This window comes from Hippoglossus stenolepis, chromosome 7, assembly GCF_022539355.2.
Source record: "Hippoglossus stenolepis isolate QCI-W04-F060 chromosome 7, HSTE1.2, whole genome shotgun sequence".
NCBI lineage: Eukaryota > Metazoa > Chordata > Actinopteri > Pleuronectiformes > Pleuronectidae > Hippoglossus > Hippoglossus stenolepis.
In genome coordinates, this window is record NC_061489.1 from 17,527,373 (window position 1) to 17,547,655 (window position 20,283).

Genomic DNA, 20,283 nt, shown 5'->3' on the forward strand with positions numbered 1-20,283 from the left:
CAAACGTTCCATTGTTTTCATTCACTTTGGTTCTGTGACCCTATCATTAATGTGTGTGTGTGTGTGTGTGTGTGTGTGTGTGTGTGTGTGTGTGTGTGTGTGTGTGTGTGTGTGTGTGTGTGTGTGTGTGTGTGTGTGTGTGTGTGTGTGTGTGTGTGTGTGTGTGGCTCCGTGCATGTGTGCTTGCACAACATGTGAGAGTGTAAATCTTTCTAGAGAGACTCAGTGTCTCAAGCTGAAATGGCATGTAAATTTATGAATTATTTGGGCTGAGGAACTGGCAGCATGACGCTCAGAGGAGTGACTTTTCTGTTTTAGTTGGAGCGTCGCGCTGACCCTCACCGCGATCCCGCAGCCCCCCCTTCCTGCTCTGGTGTTTGTTGTTATCCATGATAATTGAAGATAACCTCTTTGAGTCAGTCATGTTTTCTTTTTCAGAACCAGAGCCTCTACACAGGACTTCCTCAACAAACACTAATGTAATTCCTTAATTTCTTTTCAATCTGGAGTTAAGTCACACAGCTGCCTGCATCCCAGTCTCAGCCAGTCTAAAAAGCTGTGATGGCCTGTGGAGGTTGTTAACGTCTCCAGTGCCTTACTGTGATGACTTCATTACAGTACTACAAAAGGAGGGTGAGCCCGGGGGTCTGACGGGTGTTTGAAGGCTCTCAGGGGGTTAAGCTGTACTTTTAAGGAGCATCTATTTGTTTGGAAACCAGGGTCTTACAGTCTTCCTGCCCCCTGCCAACCCATTCACGTCCAGTTGATCTGACATCATCACTCCTACACGCACACACACACACTAAGATTTAACTCACGCTGTCTTGCTCAATAGATATGAATCCAGGCTTATTCTTATCTGGATGCTCATTTCCTGCTTCTCACACCTCACTTCCCTGCCCTAACACACACACACACACACACACACACACACACACACACACACACACACACACACACACACACACACACACACACACACACACACACACACACACACACACACACACACTTGCATCAGGCTCAGGGGTTGGAGAGGGGGGGATTAAGAAGCTCGTCATGGAGCTTGCAGGCTGCTAAGTTCCTACCATCCAATGATTCGGGGTCAGTATGGTATTCGTACTGTTGCACATGTCTGCTAAAGGTGGACAAAGCTGGGCTTGTGTGCACAAGCGTGCAGCTGCGAGGGCCGCAGTGTGTTGATGAGGTCTTAATCAGAGCGCTTACAGCCGGGGTCAGAAGGTCGGCGGGTGACGCTGGGTTTTGATTGGGCCCCTGGGAACCTGACGGAGCCCGAGGGCACGAAGGCAGCGCGGCAGCAGAGAGCCACAGCACTGTGACACGGCTGATTTGTCTCGGTCACTGCACCCCGCATGCCTTTTTTTTTTTTTGCCCACACACAAATACACACACACATTTGATTGTCCACCACACACAGACAATAGAGCGAGGTCTGTTATTATTAGGCAGGAAGAGCCGACTGTGAGGCTAAACCAGCTCTTGTTCTCCAGCCGTCACTTCTCCTACCTCTAAGTCTCTAAACCACCAGACGGGCTCTTATCTCCTCTCCAAGCTCGTACAGCGTAAGGTCACTTTGAGCCGAATGAAGGATATCGAATCTTCAATGTGTCGTTATAAATGAAAGAATAAAGACAGAAAGGCTTTATCGGTCTTTTATAGGGAGTCTCTCTCCTGCCTGTGCTTGATCTCATGCCAGGCGTCTGGAGTCATGGATGACTCACACGGTTGAGGAGAGTTTAGATGACTGTTTGGAAGGGAGTGGGAGGTAAGTGTCCAAGTTTTGAGTATTTGCCAGGGTTCAAACTTTTTAGGAGTTCCAATGAAAATGACCATTTCAGTAAATGTGCAAATTTTCAAATTGGTCTACAACTGCTACTGGAAATTTGCAGCACAGCTTTGCCATTTACATTTATTTGCTTTAGCATTCAAAAGTGAAAGAATTTTCCCCTGCAGGCCACCGAAGGTGATTTGTGACTGCCTTCCCTTTCCAGTGTGTTCTTGGAAAGAAAAACGAGGTGGATTTTGACCAGACTACTGTTTGTACACTGCCTGAAGCAGTAGAAAAGTTGGCAACATGCCACGCACCAATTCATCACCTGAATAAAAAGAAACCAGTCTGGCAGAAAGCAGCATCCAGGGACCAGAGGGTGGACCGCTTGGTGTCAGAAAGAAAATTATGGCAAAATTCAGAGAAATCAGTCAAAAGATGCAGTGACTGTTCATTTGCTTGTATGCACATTTCCTGATTTAGTAATTTGCGTCTGAAAAAGACCAAAAGGCAGAAGTGACCTCCATGATTTGTTGCCATTAGTTACGGCAATAACTTTGTTAACATGGTTGCATTCAGACGTCCAGAGAGTGAACGGCTGTGTCTCCGTAGAGAAATTAATCCACTTACCAGAGGGTCAGCGGTTCGATCCCCAGCTCCTCCAGCCGACAGAAACCATGTACTGTATATGTAGTGTATGAACGTGCACGTGAATGCGCGGCTTGTACTATAAAGTGCTTTGAGTGGTCGATTGGAGAAGCGCTATATAAATACAGACCGTTTACCATGAACATCATGGTGTGCCTCTGTGAATACCTCAGTGATGGGCTAACAGTCTCACCAGGCTTCAAAGCAGACCCCCCCCCCCCCTTTCCACAAAGCTCTTAAATGTTAGAAAAGATAACTATAAATTGAAAGATGGAAGGTGAAGCAGAGGTTACTGCAAAACGGTTCCTCTGCTGTTCCTCTGCTTTTCCTCCATCCGACTGTCTTTCATGTGAGGGTCAGCCGCAGTCAAAGCCAATCACCTTCCCTGAAACCCAGCACGTCTAACACGTATGTTATGATTAGATATCTGCCCTTATACCTTTCATATGTCACGTTCTCAAATCTCGTCATATATATCATGTATACTCTTTAATACAGTTCTGCACATCTGTCTTGTTTCAGGAGGCAGATGCTTTGCAGCTCTGTGAACTTTACTTTTTAACTTTTTCTGTATAAGGTGCAACATTTCTGAGTGTTATGTAATTGCATGCTTTGTTTCGCATCTTGTGTTTAGCTGCAGGATGCAAAAATGCTCTTTCACTTTAATGGACTCAGCAGTTGAAACAACGGAGGCTTAAGAAAGACTCTCCCACAACTTTAAACTAGTTTGCTCTTGCATATGCTGCGTCTGTGATAATTACTCTTTTGAATTTCGTTTCTGATGCATCTAAAGATGATGCAGTGCCTTGGTTTCCTGCCACAAGAGTGCACACCAATCCCTTCTAATTCAAGTATTAGTCCACACGAAGGAAAGCAGCAGTTCAGCTGCTCCCTCGTGCCAACAAGGATTTTTGCTTCAGCAGATGAATCCAGGGTCAAATGAAATGCAAATTTCCCTCCGTGTCATCCGATCTCAGCTTGTCAGCTGCTATTGTTTGGTTGTTTTCATATTTTCTCTCTTTGGCATTGTTCTGATTTTCTGATGTAAACTTCATCAAGAGCATGTTCACTTTTACTCGTCATCCAGTTGTACTGTATGCAGGAATGCTGCTATCGTCCCAGTGGTGGACGCACAAACACATGCACACACGCACAAGAACATATACTCACACATGCACAAACACACATATTCTAAAAGACCATAATCGAAACCACATTGATTTATTTCATACTTGCATGATCTGCCTCTCTCTGGAGAATGGACTGAAGAAATCACATGCCGTGTGAGATGCCACATTTTGACCATTGCAACATGCCACTTTGTGAACCTTGTTGTCTTTGCAACATGGTAACATACTAACTGTAATGTGGTGTGGCACACAATAAGAAAAATGATGAATAGAGTTAGAATATATGTCAGTCACACAGCTGTGTTCGATCAGTCGCTGAAGTAAGATCAATAAATCAGCATCTAAAACCATTACCATGACCATGTATTACAAACCAGCTCGTACAGACGGGCCTGCAGCGGGTTTGTGTTGCAGTATGTGATGCTCGGGGCTTCCACTCTGCTGCTCGGGACTGCAGGGTGTATCTATAGGGAGATTAGTCACCTTCCGCTCGCTCAATGGGCCCCGTTAGTTTTAGGACTTAACATTGTCACGCCAGGCGGGCGGACTGCTCTCCAAACAGCTCTACCATTCAGCCCCAGTAACTGGGTGACCCACAAACTGTGCTGGGAAGAGAGGAAAAGAAAGGCATGTGGGAAAAGTGGAAACTGTAATGACATAACCCCGCTGGTGAGTCATTTATTAAAGGAAAAAACCATTAGCTTGCAACAGATGATCAGAGATTATGGGGCAGATCAGTTTATTTATCACTGATTCATTGATAACTGTTAAATTGCTTTATTACAGTATAGTGCTGAAAAGCCCTTGAGCACGAGCATGTGTAACCTCTGCTCGGCTCCGAGATGAAAGAAAGACCTCCCCTCAGTGTTTTGGTTCTTTATTGGTTTTGTTTTTTCAGGAGGCGTAAAAAAGCCAATGAAAGATCTTGATCCAGTCAGCTCTATAAAGCATGTGGGGGTTGTGGTGGAGGGAGAGGAGGGGGGCGGGCAGGGGACACCCCTGCCAGGGGTTGCCAGATGTGTGACCCGGCCCATCACTCTGCGATAAGAGCGACAGCTGACTCTCAGCTAGGAGCATGTGGGAAAGCCGCAGTGATGCGTCCAGCCTTCCCGGGGAGACGGGGAAAGTGATGAGAGGGCTATGGCGGATGTATGAGAAAGAGGAGATGGGAAACGATGACTTATGGACAATTCAGAAATGAAAGCTTCTGTTTCTCATCTGCAGTTCACATGTGCAGACCACTGTAGCAGCAGAGTGGGTCCTAAAGGCATCCATAACCAGCCGCTCACTCAGCACCAGTTTCATCCCTCTCCATCACCAACAGGCTGTGTAATTACTTCGATGTGTTCTGTGCAGAGACGCCTTCTTTCGATCCCTCTTTCTCATTTACCTCCAGCACATCCCGCTCGCTGTCTAATTATCCCACTAACGCCGAGTCAGACTGTGCACGTCCACCAATTTGTACAGGACAGGAGAACGGGCGATAGCGATTTATGGCAAAGTTTGCATTTTAATAGACTGCAGACGCTACATGACACGGACTCGCATTGGCAGACTTTTTCCCAGGCTCTGATTGGCCGCTCTGGAGATGCCATCAACGGGCTAATGGCGTGGTATCTCTGTGATCTGTTCAGCATTAGACCCCCCGCTGCATAGAGCCTGAGTATAAATGAGCCACATGTTGATCTGTGTTGTTTTAGCCCTCTGGGGAGAAGGAAGAGAGGTGATAAGAATCTCTGTGGAGTTTAGGCCAAACCCTATTGTTCAATAGACACTGTGTGTGTGTGTGAGTGTGAGTGTGAGAGTGCTCGTCCTGGAGGGAGGGGGAGGAATCAATCCCTTCATCAGTTCGCCTCATAAAGTCTGTGCAGCTCAATTATGATGAGGTCAGCGTATTTATGGGGCAATGGAGAAAAAGAATAACAAATAGTGCACGAGTCAATTCATCTAAGTTGCATCACTGTAAATGTACAGAAAGTCTAAAGTGTCAGGCGTAAATGTGAAGGAGCTCAGCAGAAAGTTTTCATTTACTTTATGAGATTTAATCATCACTTTGAGTGACAGGAGGTGGATCTCTCTGGCCCGCAGTCGCCACAGGACAACCACACGGCTCCTGTACACAGCTTTTCATTTCTTCTCAGTCATCCCTTACCCCCTGAAAAATGACCTCCGTGTCCAACTAAATGATTCATCCAGCGACACCGAACCGATCATTTAAAAATCACATTCAAACACAAGTTTAAAACCACTTAATGCTCGACTGAGGTGCATGACAAAAAGCAGGGGCGGCTGCGGACAAACAGGCATCTTCAGTTACAGCTCTGATGGATGGAGAGGGCTCTCTCTCTCTCTCTCTGTGTCTGTGTGTGTGTGTGTGTGTGTGTGTGTGTGTGTGTGTGTGTGTGTGTGTGTGTGTGTGTGTGTGTGTGTGTGTGTGTGTGTGTGTGTGTGTGTGTGTGTGTGTGTGTGTGTCCAAACACTCGAGAGCCTCTCTGTAAAGTAGCTGTAATGAGAACAGCATGGTTTGGAAAGCAGACAGCAGAAGATGATGATGGGGGGTGGAAACAAAAATCGAAACACTGAACTGACTCGCAGGTTATCAGCTGGAATTTAACTGAATGTGTCCTAACTAGAGCAAACAATCAGTCAATAACTAATAATGAAATCGTATAATTTATTAAGTAGGAATACCAAACATTTCCAGATAGTGTTTTATTCGCCTTTCTTTCATATAATTTAAAATTAAGCGTATGAAGACACATTAAACAAATCATATCAAAACCTTCGTCCCTTCAGACTTGCATAAGGCATCTTGTGAGGGACATGTTTTAGAATCGACTTTTCATGCTCTCGATTAAACAAACATGTAACAATGCACCACTTACCCAGATCCACTGATGATCTGTTTGTGTCTCATGTCCTCAAAGCATTGATTCAGGCTATATGTGTTCTTGTCCGTTTCCTGTTCCTTACATTCATCCCAGTCTCTTTCTGGTTTTCACCCATGTTAGAGCTCTGTAAATACTGATCCACCTCGTGAGCTTATGGAAATAACAGCATACTTGGACTTTGACAACAAAAACCTCAAAACAAAAAGCAGAGGCTGAGATGAAGGATAAGAGGGGGAAATGGATAAAGGTGTGTCCGTCCATCCCATTCTCCAGCACGTTATCTCAAGAACGTCTTGAATGAATTTCTTCAAATTTGATTTTGGTGTCAAAGGTCAAACGTCAAGGTCATGGTGACCTCCTGTTCTTGTGAATGTGATACATCAACAACACCCATAATAGAATTTCACAACATCTGTTACAAGCGTTCAGTTAGAAATATGGAGGTCAAAGGTCAAGGTCCCTGTGACCTCACAAACCCCTTTTTTGCCTTGTGAACACATTAAATTAAGAACACCTCGAGAGAGGACTTTCAGATTTGGCACAAATGTTCACTTAGACTCACTGGTGGTCAAAGGTCAAAGTCACAGTGGCCTCACAAACATGTTGTTTTTTCCTTTTGAACATGGTATCTCACGTACTGCCTTTCGGGAATTTCTTCACATTTTAACCAGTTGTCATTTGGACGCTTACGATTAATTTATAAGTGATCAAAGGTTCCGTCGCAGGCACGGTATGCTTTGTCGTCACCTGTCGTCATGTCTTTAACGTGTGCTGTGCTTAGTTACACGCAACAGCTAATGCACTCGTGACCGTCCTGGGAGAGGGATCCCTCACTTTATCTGAGATTTCTGCATTTAGTTTTCGCTGTTAAAATGTTTTTTTTGGTCTTTTTTCTTCAGCCTAGTCGAGGGTCGAGGACAGAGGATGTTGCACCAGATTGTTAAGCCCTGCGATGCAAAACACAGGCTATACACATCAAATTGATTGAGTAAAGGATGTTTGGTCCTCGCTCGTCCCCAGCTGCATACAAGGTGTGATCATTGCGTGCCAGTGTGTGTTGTTCTGGCTGGGTTTGTTCTGCGGCAGGTATTCCATTAAGAAGACACATCTGCTCATGGATGCTCTCGTCAGTCCAGGGATATCTCTTCCTTTATCTGCGCTCCCTCAGCAGCTCTTTAAACGCCTCTTACCCCGTTCACTTGCATTGCAGAGTCAATACTTGAGGCTTTGGCTTCTCCGTGACTTTTTGAAGTTAAAGTGGACGAGCAGATCTCGGTAGATCCTCGCTGATCCAGAGTCTCAACTGTAAAGATTCTGACTTTGAGGAGCTGCGCTGAAATAATCTGACTTTCATTAAGTCCACTCTGGCAATTTTTACTTTAATGACTGTCAGAGGCTCTCTGGCAATGTTGCTCTTGTTCATTAAGAGAGACCGGAAAACAATGGAAGGAAGACGGAGAGAGCTGCCAGTCACCGAAGGGTAAAGGTGGAAGGGGGTGAGCCAAAGTGAAAGCGAGGGATGAAAGAGAGGGTTGATTTGGAGCACGGAGGCGGAGATGGATGGGGAAAGACGGGGAGGAGAGGAAGAGGGAGAGAGCTTGCAAAGCAGCATGAGAGCAGTCTGTGCCAATCTTCTCAGGCTGTTTAGAAACATAAAGTCATGTTTACGGCCATGTTGTTATTATTTGCAGGTGGAGAGGTTGAGATCACTGTGTTGCCTTCTCTGCGTCGTCTGTCAATAAATTCCACTCTAACCGACTCCGTCACTGCGAGAAAGTGCCTCTTCACCAGAGACTAACTTTCTTCTCCTGCTGCCTGTAAATCAGTCGGTTGGAGTTTGGGTTGGAGTCGGTGCCAGTGTCCCTGATGAGGGGATGATCTGTTATAGAGCGTTATTTATGAGCTGGTGGAAGTTTCACCAAAACAACAGAAGGAGAAGGATTTTCCTTCTGTCGCTGTCACGGGATGAAAGATTCATGTTTGATGCAGCTCCTCACCTGCTCGGCTGCCAAAAGGCTCCCCCTTGTGTTCAGAGATGTTTCCATACATGTTGAACAGTGTGATCTGGCCACGGTCGACCCCATGAAATCATACAGCCGGACATTATGTGCATGTGTTTGAGGGTTTTAGAGTCAGAATAGCAAGAAAGTGGCATCTTGCAAGAGTGCTTAAAGTCACTGTAGGGGAATTACTGAAGTAAAGAGTATTTTTGTATCCACACTTTACCTTTTACTCTGCAGAAGAAAACCTTTGCCAACAGGCACAGGTAAAAAATTCTAAACCTTTTCTTGGTTTCTTGGTGACTTCCTATCATTTTCACCTTCATCAATGGGGTTATCTTTCTGTCTGTCGTCCGTGAGTTAGCAGGATTACACATAAGAGGGATTTTGACAACTTGGCAGAAGGATGTTCAATGGGTCAGGAAGGAACCTGTTCAATTTTGGGGCTCATCTTTATCAGGGGCAGATATTTGTTTTAACTTTTTTTCTTACACCGTTAAATAGGACATTTGCAACATTTTCATTTATTAGAAAATCATTTGTGGATCTTGATGGAAAAAAAATTGTCAAGTTTAAGGGACTGATATAATGAGCAATTTAGTGCAGATCCACATACAAATCCAGATCCATTGAATTTAAATGTGGTTTCATCAGGGGAGTGTTGGGTCTTGGTGGAGGTATACACTCTACTTGGTGACATTTGAGTTGTATTATGAAATGCATAACAGAAGCATCATCTTCAGTCACTCTGAGGTATAGATGTGTTATCTTTAGGATCCGTGGGTTATTTCTGTGCATGTGGTTTCTGTGCTGCCTCACAAAGGACTAATCAGTGTTTTAGACCTTGAGAGTGAAGACACTTTGTTGAGCTTTCACTTCTTCACAGAGCAGTTTGAGGGTTAAGACTTGGTTTTAAGGTTAAGGGAACAATTAGGCATAGGTTAAGGTTAGGTTAAGGGTTGGGGTTAGTTATGTGGCTGCCATGGTTAAGGTCAGGTTTGGTGGTTGAAGAGTGCATTGTGTGTGTGTGTGTGTGTGTGTGTGTGTGTGTGTGTGTGTGTGTGTGTGTGTGTGTGTGTGTGTGTGTGTGTGTGTGTGTGTGTGTGTGTGTGTGTGTGTGTGATTGGTGGTTTGCGGGAGGTTTATTTTGATTGTAGAGCTGAGACAGCTGGGTATGTCAGTGATAGCTTGCTGAGGGCTCAGGAACACACACACACACACACACTTCCACATGCTCCTGTCCTTAAGCATCATTTGCAGACCTACATTTATTCATGCTCACACTGCTGAAATTAACTTTATTATAACTTTTTTTTTTCTCTCTCCCTCCCTCGTGTCTTCATGATGACGCCTCCCTTTGGTCCACCTTCCTCCTTCATGTCAGGTATGTGTTATGAGTTTTCCCTCCTCCTCCTCCCCCTCTTCCTCCCTTCATATCTTTCCTTTTATCGCACTACCACATATTCCCAATTGTCCAAATGGTGCCTCTCTGCTCCTCACTGATATGTTAAACCAGCGCACTGTCAAAATCAGCACATGAGAGCTCCATGTGTTGAGCCAGCGGTGGTATGAATTGGGGCAAACACTGTACGACTGCGCTGCATATATTGTGCGCTCCTTGACAACGTGCCAGTAAATATCATTAATCACAGCCTTGTTTTGGCTCCTCTGACTCAGCCATGTGGAAGTGATTTCTGTGGCTAAAACACTGTTAAACTCTTGGGTCCTGCGATGTATTTAACGTCTTCAGCTCTCTCCTGTATGTTTTCTATTTTCTGTTCTACTCAGAATTGCTCACGCGGTGACTCGGCACTTATTCACTCTGTCTAAAAATACATCCTGCTCCTCCTCCTCAGCCCCTCCTCCCTCCGAGGAAACAGAAGAATAAGTCGAATCATTTTTTTGTCCGTGTGCACAAAAATTGTGACAAGAACAACTTTTAAGCACAACTCATGTTGTATCTATGTGAAGCATATGTGTCCGTACATGGTTTTCAATCAGAGTTCATGCTAATACATCCTTAAGCACTTTCTGTTGCGTGCTCGGTGGATCTGTCTGCGGTAAACATCCGAACAGAAAGACACAAGTGACTCCTTCAAACTGCTCTGCCGACTTGCAGGATAGACGGTCCTGTGCTGTGGCTGAGGCTGGTGCGGTCAATAGTTCAGGGTGTCTGCTGGTGGGCTTCAGGGTTGTGCGTGTGGTGAGAGGAGCGGCGAAGCATCTCGCTCCTCTATCAGTCGATCTTCCGTCTGCCCTGCGGTGACTCATCCATGACAGAGCGCTGCCATATCTCTTGTCCACCGACACGCACATCGGCACAGTCGCATGGTGCAGAGATAATTGTGTCATTACCGGTTTCAGCAACTGTTTTGATCTAAAGCTGTTGACAAGTGTAATCATGTACGTCTGGCTTCTTATTTAGTCACATTGTCTGGGTATGAAAAGCAGATGAAAACGCCTCAGTGAGTCACAGTATGTGTCTGACCGACCGACATCCACAACTTCCACCAGGCATTTTTACCACTAATTGACAAAACAGTGAGAAAAGGCAGTTGAGATTTGGAGGCAAGGGGTGTGATACATCCCATCTAAAAACATGGAGGAGGTGGGGTTTATGACCCATACTGCAGCCAGCCACTAGTGGTGCTTTGGCTTCACCTTTATGGAGCTGTCATGTTGTCCGTTATGGCTGAGACCTGTAGACCTGGGACCAGATAAAGGTTGTGTTGGTCATTTGTTTCTCTCGCTGTGAATGACCTGCAAAGTCTTTACCAGCCGAGGAGGTGGAGACGCAAACACAGCTGAAGCAGAGACGATAGTCAAAAGTTAGCAAGCGATTCACAGAAAAGTCAGCATCTAGCAGTTGTCAGGCAAGTTCATGTGTTTTAGGGGTGTAGTTTTGACGAGTGGGCCGATGGGAGGGGGCCGTTGTATTTTTTCACAGTGAAATCAGCTCTTCTTCGATTTTTCACAATTATCAACCCCAGTTTTAACTTCCCTGCAATTCAAATGTAATTTACAGCAGCTATGACAAAGGGCTGCGCTGAGTTTTCAAAATTGACACAAAACCACCACAGAGCTGAGTGTCCAGGTGAGAGCCGCCATCACTGCTGCAGTGATGCCGATGTAGCACAAAGTCTGACGACGCTGTTTCTCAGTGGACCTTCGCCTGGTGTCCCGGCACTTCAAACGATCATGCATACAGTACAACAACAAACTCAGAGCTCTGCACTTGCAGCCGCTATTGGATACCGACTGTAGAATCCAAACAAATGTGATAAAGCAAATAGGACCCCCTCCCCTGGCCCAACGGATGCTTACTGGGGCGGGGGGGGGGGCACAGACTGGCCTGCTGGGGTGGCTCTTTAATGTGCCGAGGAAACGTCACGCTGGAATGCTCTGCACAAACAAGCCTCAGCACACATGTTGACTGCCTGTGTGTGTGTGTGTGTGTGTGTGTGTGTGTGTGTGTGTGTGTGTGTGTGCGTGTGCGTGTGTGCGGTAAGGGGGTAGGAGTAGAAATGTGAATATGAAAGGCAGGACCATGGTGTGTGTATCTGTGCGATTTTCCTGCCAAACATAGTCCAGGTTTCGTATGGACCTGGTAACGACCACAAACCCACATTGTGGTTGTCAGTGAAAACACGCCTGCAGCAGCTCTAAACAATGGGGATTTAGTTTGACTTTTTCCAGGTTCTCTGAAATCACAGGCTCTGCCAGGGATCTTTATCTTTTTACAGTAGTCTCTTGACAGACAGCGGAGTTACCCAACCGTAATTCCACAAAATTCCTCAAAAGGACTTAAAAAAAGATCTCTCAGAAGTGAGCTTGGCAGGAGCTTTCTGCCCTGAATGTTTCTTAAGCCTTAGTTTTCCCTCACCTTTTTATTTATATTAATGAAACTAGAAAGACACTTGGGGAGCGCATATCTCTGCCAAGGCCCAACAGTCCCTTTCAATTCAATCAGGCTGCACTTAATGACACTTACAGATATCAGTCCACTAAATATGCCCCTGATCAGGATCCACAGCAAAATGAAATGGGTTCTTAATAGACCCACCTCACAGCCCTCCACCAAGTTTCATGGTAATCCATCCAGCTGTCTCTCATGGTCCCTGCTGGGATTCAGATGTAATGTTGGTCTGATGTGTTGAACGGGCTCGTAGAAGTGATTAAAGTGCGATGGTCGTCTGAATTGTAAACACGTGGATGAGGTGAAGAAGTCATACATATAGCAGGTAGCTGCTGCACATAGCACCTGGACCCTTAGAACCACCAGTGTGAGCCTTAACTGTTCTTGAAATGAGTAAGATGCTTATGTGCTGTAAATCATCTAAATTCTCTTTAAAGAGAAACGGGTAATGTTTACGAGCTTATCTTGTTTGCGACCTTGGAAATCCTCGAGGAAATCCAATCCCAGCTCCGTAAACAAGTTTTCTGCAGTGATTTATGTTTGTGCGTGTTTTGTGTTGCTGCGAGCGCTGCTATTTGTTGGTGTTAGAATTCGTCCTTTTCAGTTAAAACCACTACCATCTTCAACAGCCTTGTTTATATCGTGGTGTAAACATTTCTGAAGGGCGGAAAATTGAGCCGCAATAAAAAAAAAGGAGGGAAAAAAGGAATACTTCTGACAAAATATTTTTTTATTAAAAGGAACGAGATTGAGCCTCTCTCCTTTCAGTGCTTGATGGTAACCATGGGTTTGCGTTAGAAATTTTTGCCAAGCACCTTAAGGCTAAAGCCACAGAGTCTGAAGGGTTAACCTTCAACCAAAGGGATGAAACAAGGTTTTAATTAGAAATCTGCCCTTTATTAATGTCTTCATTTTATTTACAAACATAAATTATGCTGCCTGATAATTTAATGAACTCATGACAGGGGTAGTAAACACTGCCACAGGGTGTAAGTGGAAAAAGAGAAACTCTCCATCTCATTTCTCCATCCTTCAAATGTTTTTCCGCAAATAAATCATTGTCAGACCGAGTACAGTAGCTTTAAAGCAGCGCTTTAAGTAAAGTAATGTGCATGGCTAAATGAATTACGTATTTTCTTCTATACTATTAATGGATTCAAGTCTGGTGATTTTCAATATTTTACTTACTGTTAACAAATCCCATGAGAAGACCGAAACCTCTGATCCTGCCAACAAACGTCTCCACTTCCCCCCACTATCCAGAAATTGAGCCAAAATGTATATGAATAAAATATATATGAGCGCTGCCATCTTATGCATTTGAAGCCAGAGTCTGTACAGTAGCAAATGAGGCGATGCACGGTAGTGAGGTGTCACTGATACACACGCTTGACCAATCATGAGTCAGTCTCAGCTGCCATTCATGACATTTCACCTATTTTGTAGTACTTGAACAAACATTAGTGGAAAAGAACAACTTAAAATGACACAAACATCTTTGAAAACATTTGACATATGATTTAATTTGGTCCCTGTCCCATCCACTAACATGGAGAGGGCTGGACTTCTAGATGATTTGGTCCTATGCGCTGTCCTGCTGCTTTGAATCTTGTGCAAGAAAAGTACATGAAAATAATCCCAGTGTTTTACCTTCATGGAATAATATTTGCAGAAAACAACACAGTATTTAAAACAAGGCCTTAAAACATGATGTGTCGCACAGCTGCATGCCTTTGCTTTTATTCTGGAATAAATAACATACACATGACACACATATCCAAATATTACACAAACAAAAAAAGAAGAAAACCCACAAAGTTTATTCTTACGTTGGACATGGACATGCAGAAATACAAACGTATAATTAGATAAAGTATATAACACAAACATGGAGTTATGCATAAGATATGTTCCATGTTAGGTTTATTCACATTGTTGCATTTAAAGCCAACACTCAGGTGAATACTCACAATGCGGATAAATGCAACCAGCATCTTAACAGCGTGCTGTATCTGCACGTGCACATGTAAACGTTACAGGAATCTGTTTCGTGCCAAACTGCGCTTACATTTGGACGAGGCGCAGCTTCTCCATCTGTGCGTAATTGCTCGCTCCGTCGGCCAGCGCTTCTCATAAAACGCAATTTACAGCAGTTAGTAAGAGATGTCTCAGACGGTGGTTCACCACATTACATATCAAAACGTATGCACTGATTGATATTTGACTGCAGCTTTTGGCTGTAAATCAAGCAGATGTCGACTCTTCTGGATCCTTTAAACACGATGTGGCCCTCGCATTAATCTGTTGTAGCTTACATTAACTTTTATACTGAATTCAGAAAAGTCCTTAAAAGTTATTGTGTATTCATGCTGAAGCAGTCAAACTGTCCTGATCTAATAAAGTGCAGAGACATATGACAGTGAGTGTGACAGCGTAATTACCTGTGTGTTTTTACAGTGCATCGGAGAGAACAATTAACCTCAGTGACTTCATGCTGATGCATTGGCTCAGCAGCTGTTCATAACCATGTGCTCTTTCAATCACTGCATGTGAGGAACCCTGAGCTTTCATCAAATAGCTTCAAGACTCCCTCCTCCGCCTCATCTGCTCACGATGTCGTGTCAGAAACGATCGGCTCCCGGCCGAGACGCGGGTGAAAAGGTTAAACATGATCTGACCCTCTGCTCATTATCCCTAACCTGTGGGAAGAAGTGGAGTCGACGGAGTATTCGCACGGAGAGAAAGTGAGATTCCATGTTTTACACTTTTTACAACAGGAAATTGAAAAAAATATATATAACATTAACCTCCTTTAGGTTAATTAACCTTTAGATTCAAGCTTATTAACCTTCATTAACATCTTGTAGCCTGCACACAAAATAAGTGCAAGAAGGTTAATGAAAACCGAATTTTTATTTCACCTTTTTAATGATAAAAACTAGAAGACTTTGGAACCTTCCATACTGAACAGCGTTGATGTAAGCTAACATAAGTTAACCAAATTAATAAGCACTTTTAGTCATGCTAGCAAGTCTGTACGCCTCCAGGGAATTTCTTAATATTTGGTACAAATGTTCACTTGGACTCAAAGATGAACTGCTTTCATTTGGTCAAAGGTCAAGGTCTTTTTTGCCTTGTGAATGCTTTATCCTAACGCTTCCAGAGTCTAACAGGATGACAGATAAGCCGATTAGATTTGGGTGGTCAAAGGTCAAGGTCATGGTGGTCTCATATTATTGTGAGTGCAACATGTCAGAAACATCTGGAAGGACTGAAACTGCACAGGTTGGCGGAGGGACACAACAGCAGGGCGGTCATTATTAGCATCTAGCTCAAAGCTGGGTCCAGAGTACGGCCTCACAGACCAGACCTGCTGGATGTTGAAGTAAATTCTCCTCTGAGTATTTGAGTATTGAGTTATAATACCTGATATATAATCTAGCACTTCATATCCAACTATATAAATTTGAAATTCTTATAAAATAAGGAAGTAAATACAAAGTCAGGTGTTTGGTCCACATCTGCGTTTCTCTGGCCCAGTGTCTCAGACTGATGGATGTGGTGTAAAACACATGCACTGTGTATCTGCAGGGTGGAGCCGCAACCGCTGTCCGATGGACTCGTTACACAGTTTGAATTTCTCTTTATACACCAGGGCTCCGTAAATCACAGCCCACCATCCAAATGAGAAACTCTAGGGTCTCACTGTGGGACCTGCAGAGCTCATTACGGCCTCATGTCATCAGGTTCTTCACTGTCACATTTATTCATATAATATCCTGTCCTGGTTTCCTCTGAATCTGTATTAGATCATCTCATATTAGATGTCGTCCAGTGTCAGGATGTAAGGTGAACGTGGAGTGGTCTGATGCTGTATCAGATGATACGGTGGTGTAGTAACAGGTTTCTGTTCTGTTGTGAGACTTTGGCTCCTCGGGCGATGGGAATGTTTCAGATGAATATGAACATAATCCCAGCTGGTCAGTCATACAAGGATATGAAGACAATATAATATGTCCGTGCAAGTGCGCGTGTGTGTATTTACCTAACGGACTGCAGATGAATGCACATGATTGGGCTGCAGCGTATACATTTATTTCTGAAAGTAATTCCTCATTGCCAAATGTAAATCCAAATAATTTTCAGATCACAATAAACTTGATTTTAAAGCAGGGTTGCCAAATGTGTGACAATATTTGTATTTTTTAGAGAAAATCCCTGTTCTGAATTGATGACATTGCGTGTGAATTGAACACAGCTGTAGTGTAGCTCAACCCTGCATGTGTACAACTCTTCAGCGAGCGCCAATAAACAGTCCAACACAGGCGAGTGCTCATTCATCCCTGATTAGGAGTCCGATAGCAGAGGTGCACTTGATGACATATTACTACTGAGGAACTACAAAGAGAGCAGGGGGGGGTGTTTGGGGAGAGGGGGGGCAGATGGTGATGTATCACCTTTGTTTTGCAGGGACAGATGGATCATTACTGCTTATTACAGGTTGTTCCCTCCACTTAGAGTATAATTTGTTTCATTTGTACTGCAGCTCAGGCTTTCCTCAAACACAGATATTGGCACAGGTACACACCCCCCCCACTCCATCTCCTTTTGCTTGTTGTGTCAGAGAGGGCGCCTCCAAGACCATACAAGAGGCCCCCTTCTTTTCTCTAATGCACGGCTGCAGCCTAAAACAATGTGCCTGACATGCTGGATGTTGCCATCTGATTGAGTAACTCTTCTAACTGGTGCGTATCAAGTTTAAAGAGTTTTGTATGCGTGCATGTTGTTTGTTACTGAGGGATATAATGCTAATGTGCAGAGCAGCTGTGCACGATGCCGTTCGCCATGACTCGAGAGATATGAAGTGCTGCAGGAGAAATGATGCCGGAGATCAGATGCAGACACTGCAGCGAATGAAAGAGAACAAGCAGGAGAGGATGACGACAGAAGATGGAAGAAGCAGATTCAAAAAGTAAAAAATGTAGTTTGCAGAGGGGATCAGACGAAAGAATCCGAAAGGTTAGGAGAGAGCGTGGCAAAGAACGCGAAGCGGAGGAGGCAGAATAAGAAACTTTGGTCAGTGTAACTGAGAGCTGAGCCAGATTCACTTTAATGAGCCGCTCGCTGTCGGCCAAAGACAACTGAGCCAGGGCTGCTGATGTCACTGCCTGCGCCACGCTCTCGCTCCTCACATCACTTCCTCACTTTATGTGGAATCTGACTGTAAAAATTATGTTTCACAAGCTGCTTTAATGTGTTGGAACAGCTTTGCATATTCAATCCAATGCTGCTTTGTTCATATTCTAAATATACAGCTTTGTAATCCTAAAGGGATAGTTCACCCCAAAATGAAAATTCACTCTATCTACTCACCAATAAGCCGATGGAGGTGTGGGAGAAGTATTTGAGTCCACAAAACACTTCTTTGGGTGAACTATGCCTTTTAATGTCAAATGTAAAAAATAACACGCGTCTCTTTGGGGGCTTTGACACTGACCGTTTGGTTCGGACCTTTCAGTTTAGTCCGAACTAAAATAACAGGTGTAGAAGGTGCCTCGGACCACAGTCATGGTTTGACTGTTTGCAGTATGAAACTTTCAGGCCAGTGATAGGAAGTTGAGACGGCATTAAACAATAGAAGAAGAAAAAGAAGCAGAAGAGGAATTACTTGCATCTGACGATATAACTTTGAATGACGAGGACAATCATTTTGCTGGTAGTAATAAAATGAAATGACCTAATCAGCTCATTCATTTTCTCCTTTCAAACGGAAAGACAACATTTTTCCTATGCACTTGATTCAAATAAGTTATTAAATACAATAGTCAAATTTAAAACACAATCAAAACCTAAGCCAGTCGACAACCCAATCAATTAATCAGGTATAGGCAAACACAGCCCACGTAGGTGATGACAGGACATATGTATGTCATACTAAATTCTTTAGTGTGCTCCCTAAATTATAATGTGAAACCAAAACTAAAACTGGATCAAATGTAACAAAGACATGAACCTTGGTGCAGACTTTCAGGTGTTAAACTGCCTTTTTAAAAGCAGTAAAAGCTCCTAGTCATCCTGATGTGCATTAACAAAAGTTATTTCGCTCTGGTATTACTCAGTATTGTGAAACATTTAAGAACTGCAGGCAGTGAGTGAGATGAGGTAACATCATCTTTGTCCAGATGTCTGTGTGCTGACCATCTGTCTTTCTCCCTCACCACATTTTAATTTTATTTCGCATCAGTTTGACGAAAAGCTTAAATCCGGATGAATTGGATCAAACTCGACGTGGATCTCGCCAAGGCCTGAAGCTGCAATCAATGACTTATTTCCAGTAATAATACGAAGTGTGTTCCGACAGATACAGATCTGATCTAATGAAGGCAGGTGGTGCAGACAGCGAGCAGAGGTGAGTGACAGCCACGGGAAAATCTTATTGGAACTTCATGCACTGAGCTTTTCCTCTATCGTTAAAGCCTCGTGACATGTGCCGTGAAAAAGAGGAAAGCTGCACTTCCTGAATGTGATGAGATATCAAGACCCTGCAAGTTGATTTCGAAACGGTTTTCATCTGTTTTCATCAACAAGAATTGAAGGAAGTGCCTGTCAACTTAGTATTCTTTTGTTTATTGGTACAACTTCTGAAAAACCACCTCTCCGATCCTTTCAAACTGGCTTTCGAGCTGCCTTTTGGTGTCAGAGATGGATGTGTCTCTTCCTCCCTGTGGACTGGAGGGTGATGTGGGAGCATACGCCAACAGTTTGATCCCTGTGTCAGGCGACTCCTGTTCAGGCTACAGGTCACCTCAGTCCTGCCTCCTCCCCGCAGGGAGAGGGGGACACCTGATCTGAGGTCCTGTCAAGCATGGTTAACTAACTCCTCACCCGAGGGGCTGCATGTCGGGAGGGAGGGAGGGAGGGAGGGAGGGTTGCTGAGTAAATGTGGACCCTTTTTGTAGTGTGTAAGAAAACAGATGAACTTGCAAAGTACAAACTTCTCTGTGTTCCTTGTGGCTGTTGGAGCATAAGTCAAAAGTGAAGTTGGTGTCACACTGATTCATCTTGTTCTCTCAGCTGTCCTCCTCTGAGGGTGGGGGGGTGTCATGCATCTCCGCAGTAAATGATGATTTTACCTGAATGAGTCCGATCGCTCAGCTTGTCCTGCACGGGGAGTCATTTTTCGGTTCACTGGCTTTGATGGGTGAGCGCCGCCCTCCTCTGTGCCATGATTAGCTGCAGACCTCGGAGAGAAGGGAAGAAAAAGCCCGTTTGATGAATGAAGTATTTGTTTATTTGTTTCTTTGTGTTTGTCATGATCAAAGATGAGTGAACGCTGGTCATAAACTGTTAAATCATGTTCAGCTTGACTGATATGTCTCCTGTTTTAGTTTAATTCACTTATAAACAGGTGATGGGTCCCAGTCAGCCTCCTCCCTGAGCACTTCTTACCGCTCTCAGTCCGTCATTAAACAAGGGACAGGTAATGGTTAGCATGTGATAAATAATCACTTGTTTTTTTGCTGTGATGGAAACACTCTGCAACTCTTTCTGACTTCATTCCTCTAATCCCGGTCAGGAAGATGCAGGTTAAAAAGTGATTAGCGTGTTTAGACGGGGCTGATGTGTCCCTGTTACTCAGCAGGACAGGAGGCCGAGGCGTTTTATAGTTCACACTCCAGATAATCCAGCAGATTATGTCATTTCTATCCCTCCTAACACATTTTCACCACTTTGCTTTTTAGTGATTTCATTCCTCGTATTCTTCTGGCTCTGTAACCGAATGCCTCGTGTTCCTCCGGCTCTGGTGCCTCCGTCCTTTTCTGGCAATCCTTCAGAGGAATTCCACAGTAAATTATTCATCGCTCTCCTCTCTCGTTGTTGTCGAAGCCACATAAAGAGCTTTGTTGGC

At 44.2% G+C, this 20,283-nt stretch overlaps 1 protein-coding gene across 13 annotated transcripts in view; it reads left to right on the plus strand.

Annotated features, from left to right (window-relative positions):
* The window catches only part of LOC118111971 (collagen alpha-1(XXIII) chain), a 123,824-nt gene that overhangs the window by 35,540 nt on the left and 68,001 nt on the right, over window positions 1-20,283 (plus strand). The window contains exon 1 of one of the 13 annotated variants that reach the window (XM_035160867.2): window positions 9,679-9,842. The exons of 11 other annotated variants lie outside the window; for them this stretch is intronic. In XM_035160867.2, the coding sequence (XP_035016758.1) occupies window positions 9,800-9,842 (43 nt within the window). In that variant the 5' untranslated portion in view covers window positions 9,679-9,799. Of the gene's footprint in view, window positions 1-9,678; window positions 9,843-20,283 lie in introns of those variants that run through there. One more of the 13 variants, XM_035160868.2, reaches the window with a different exon arrangement.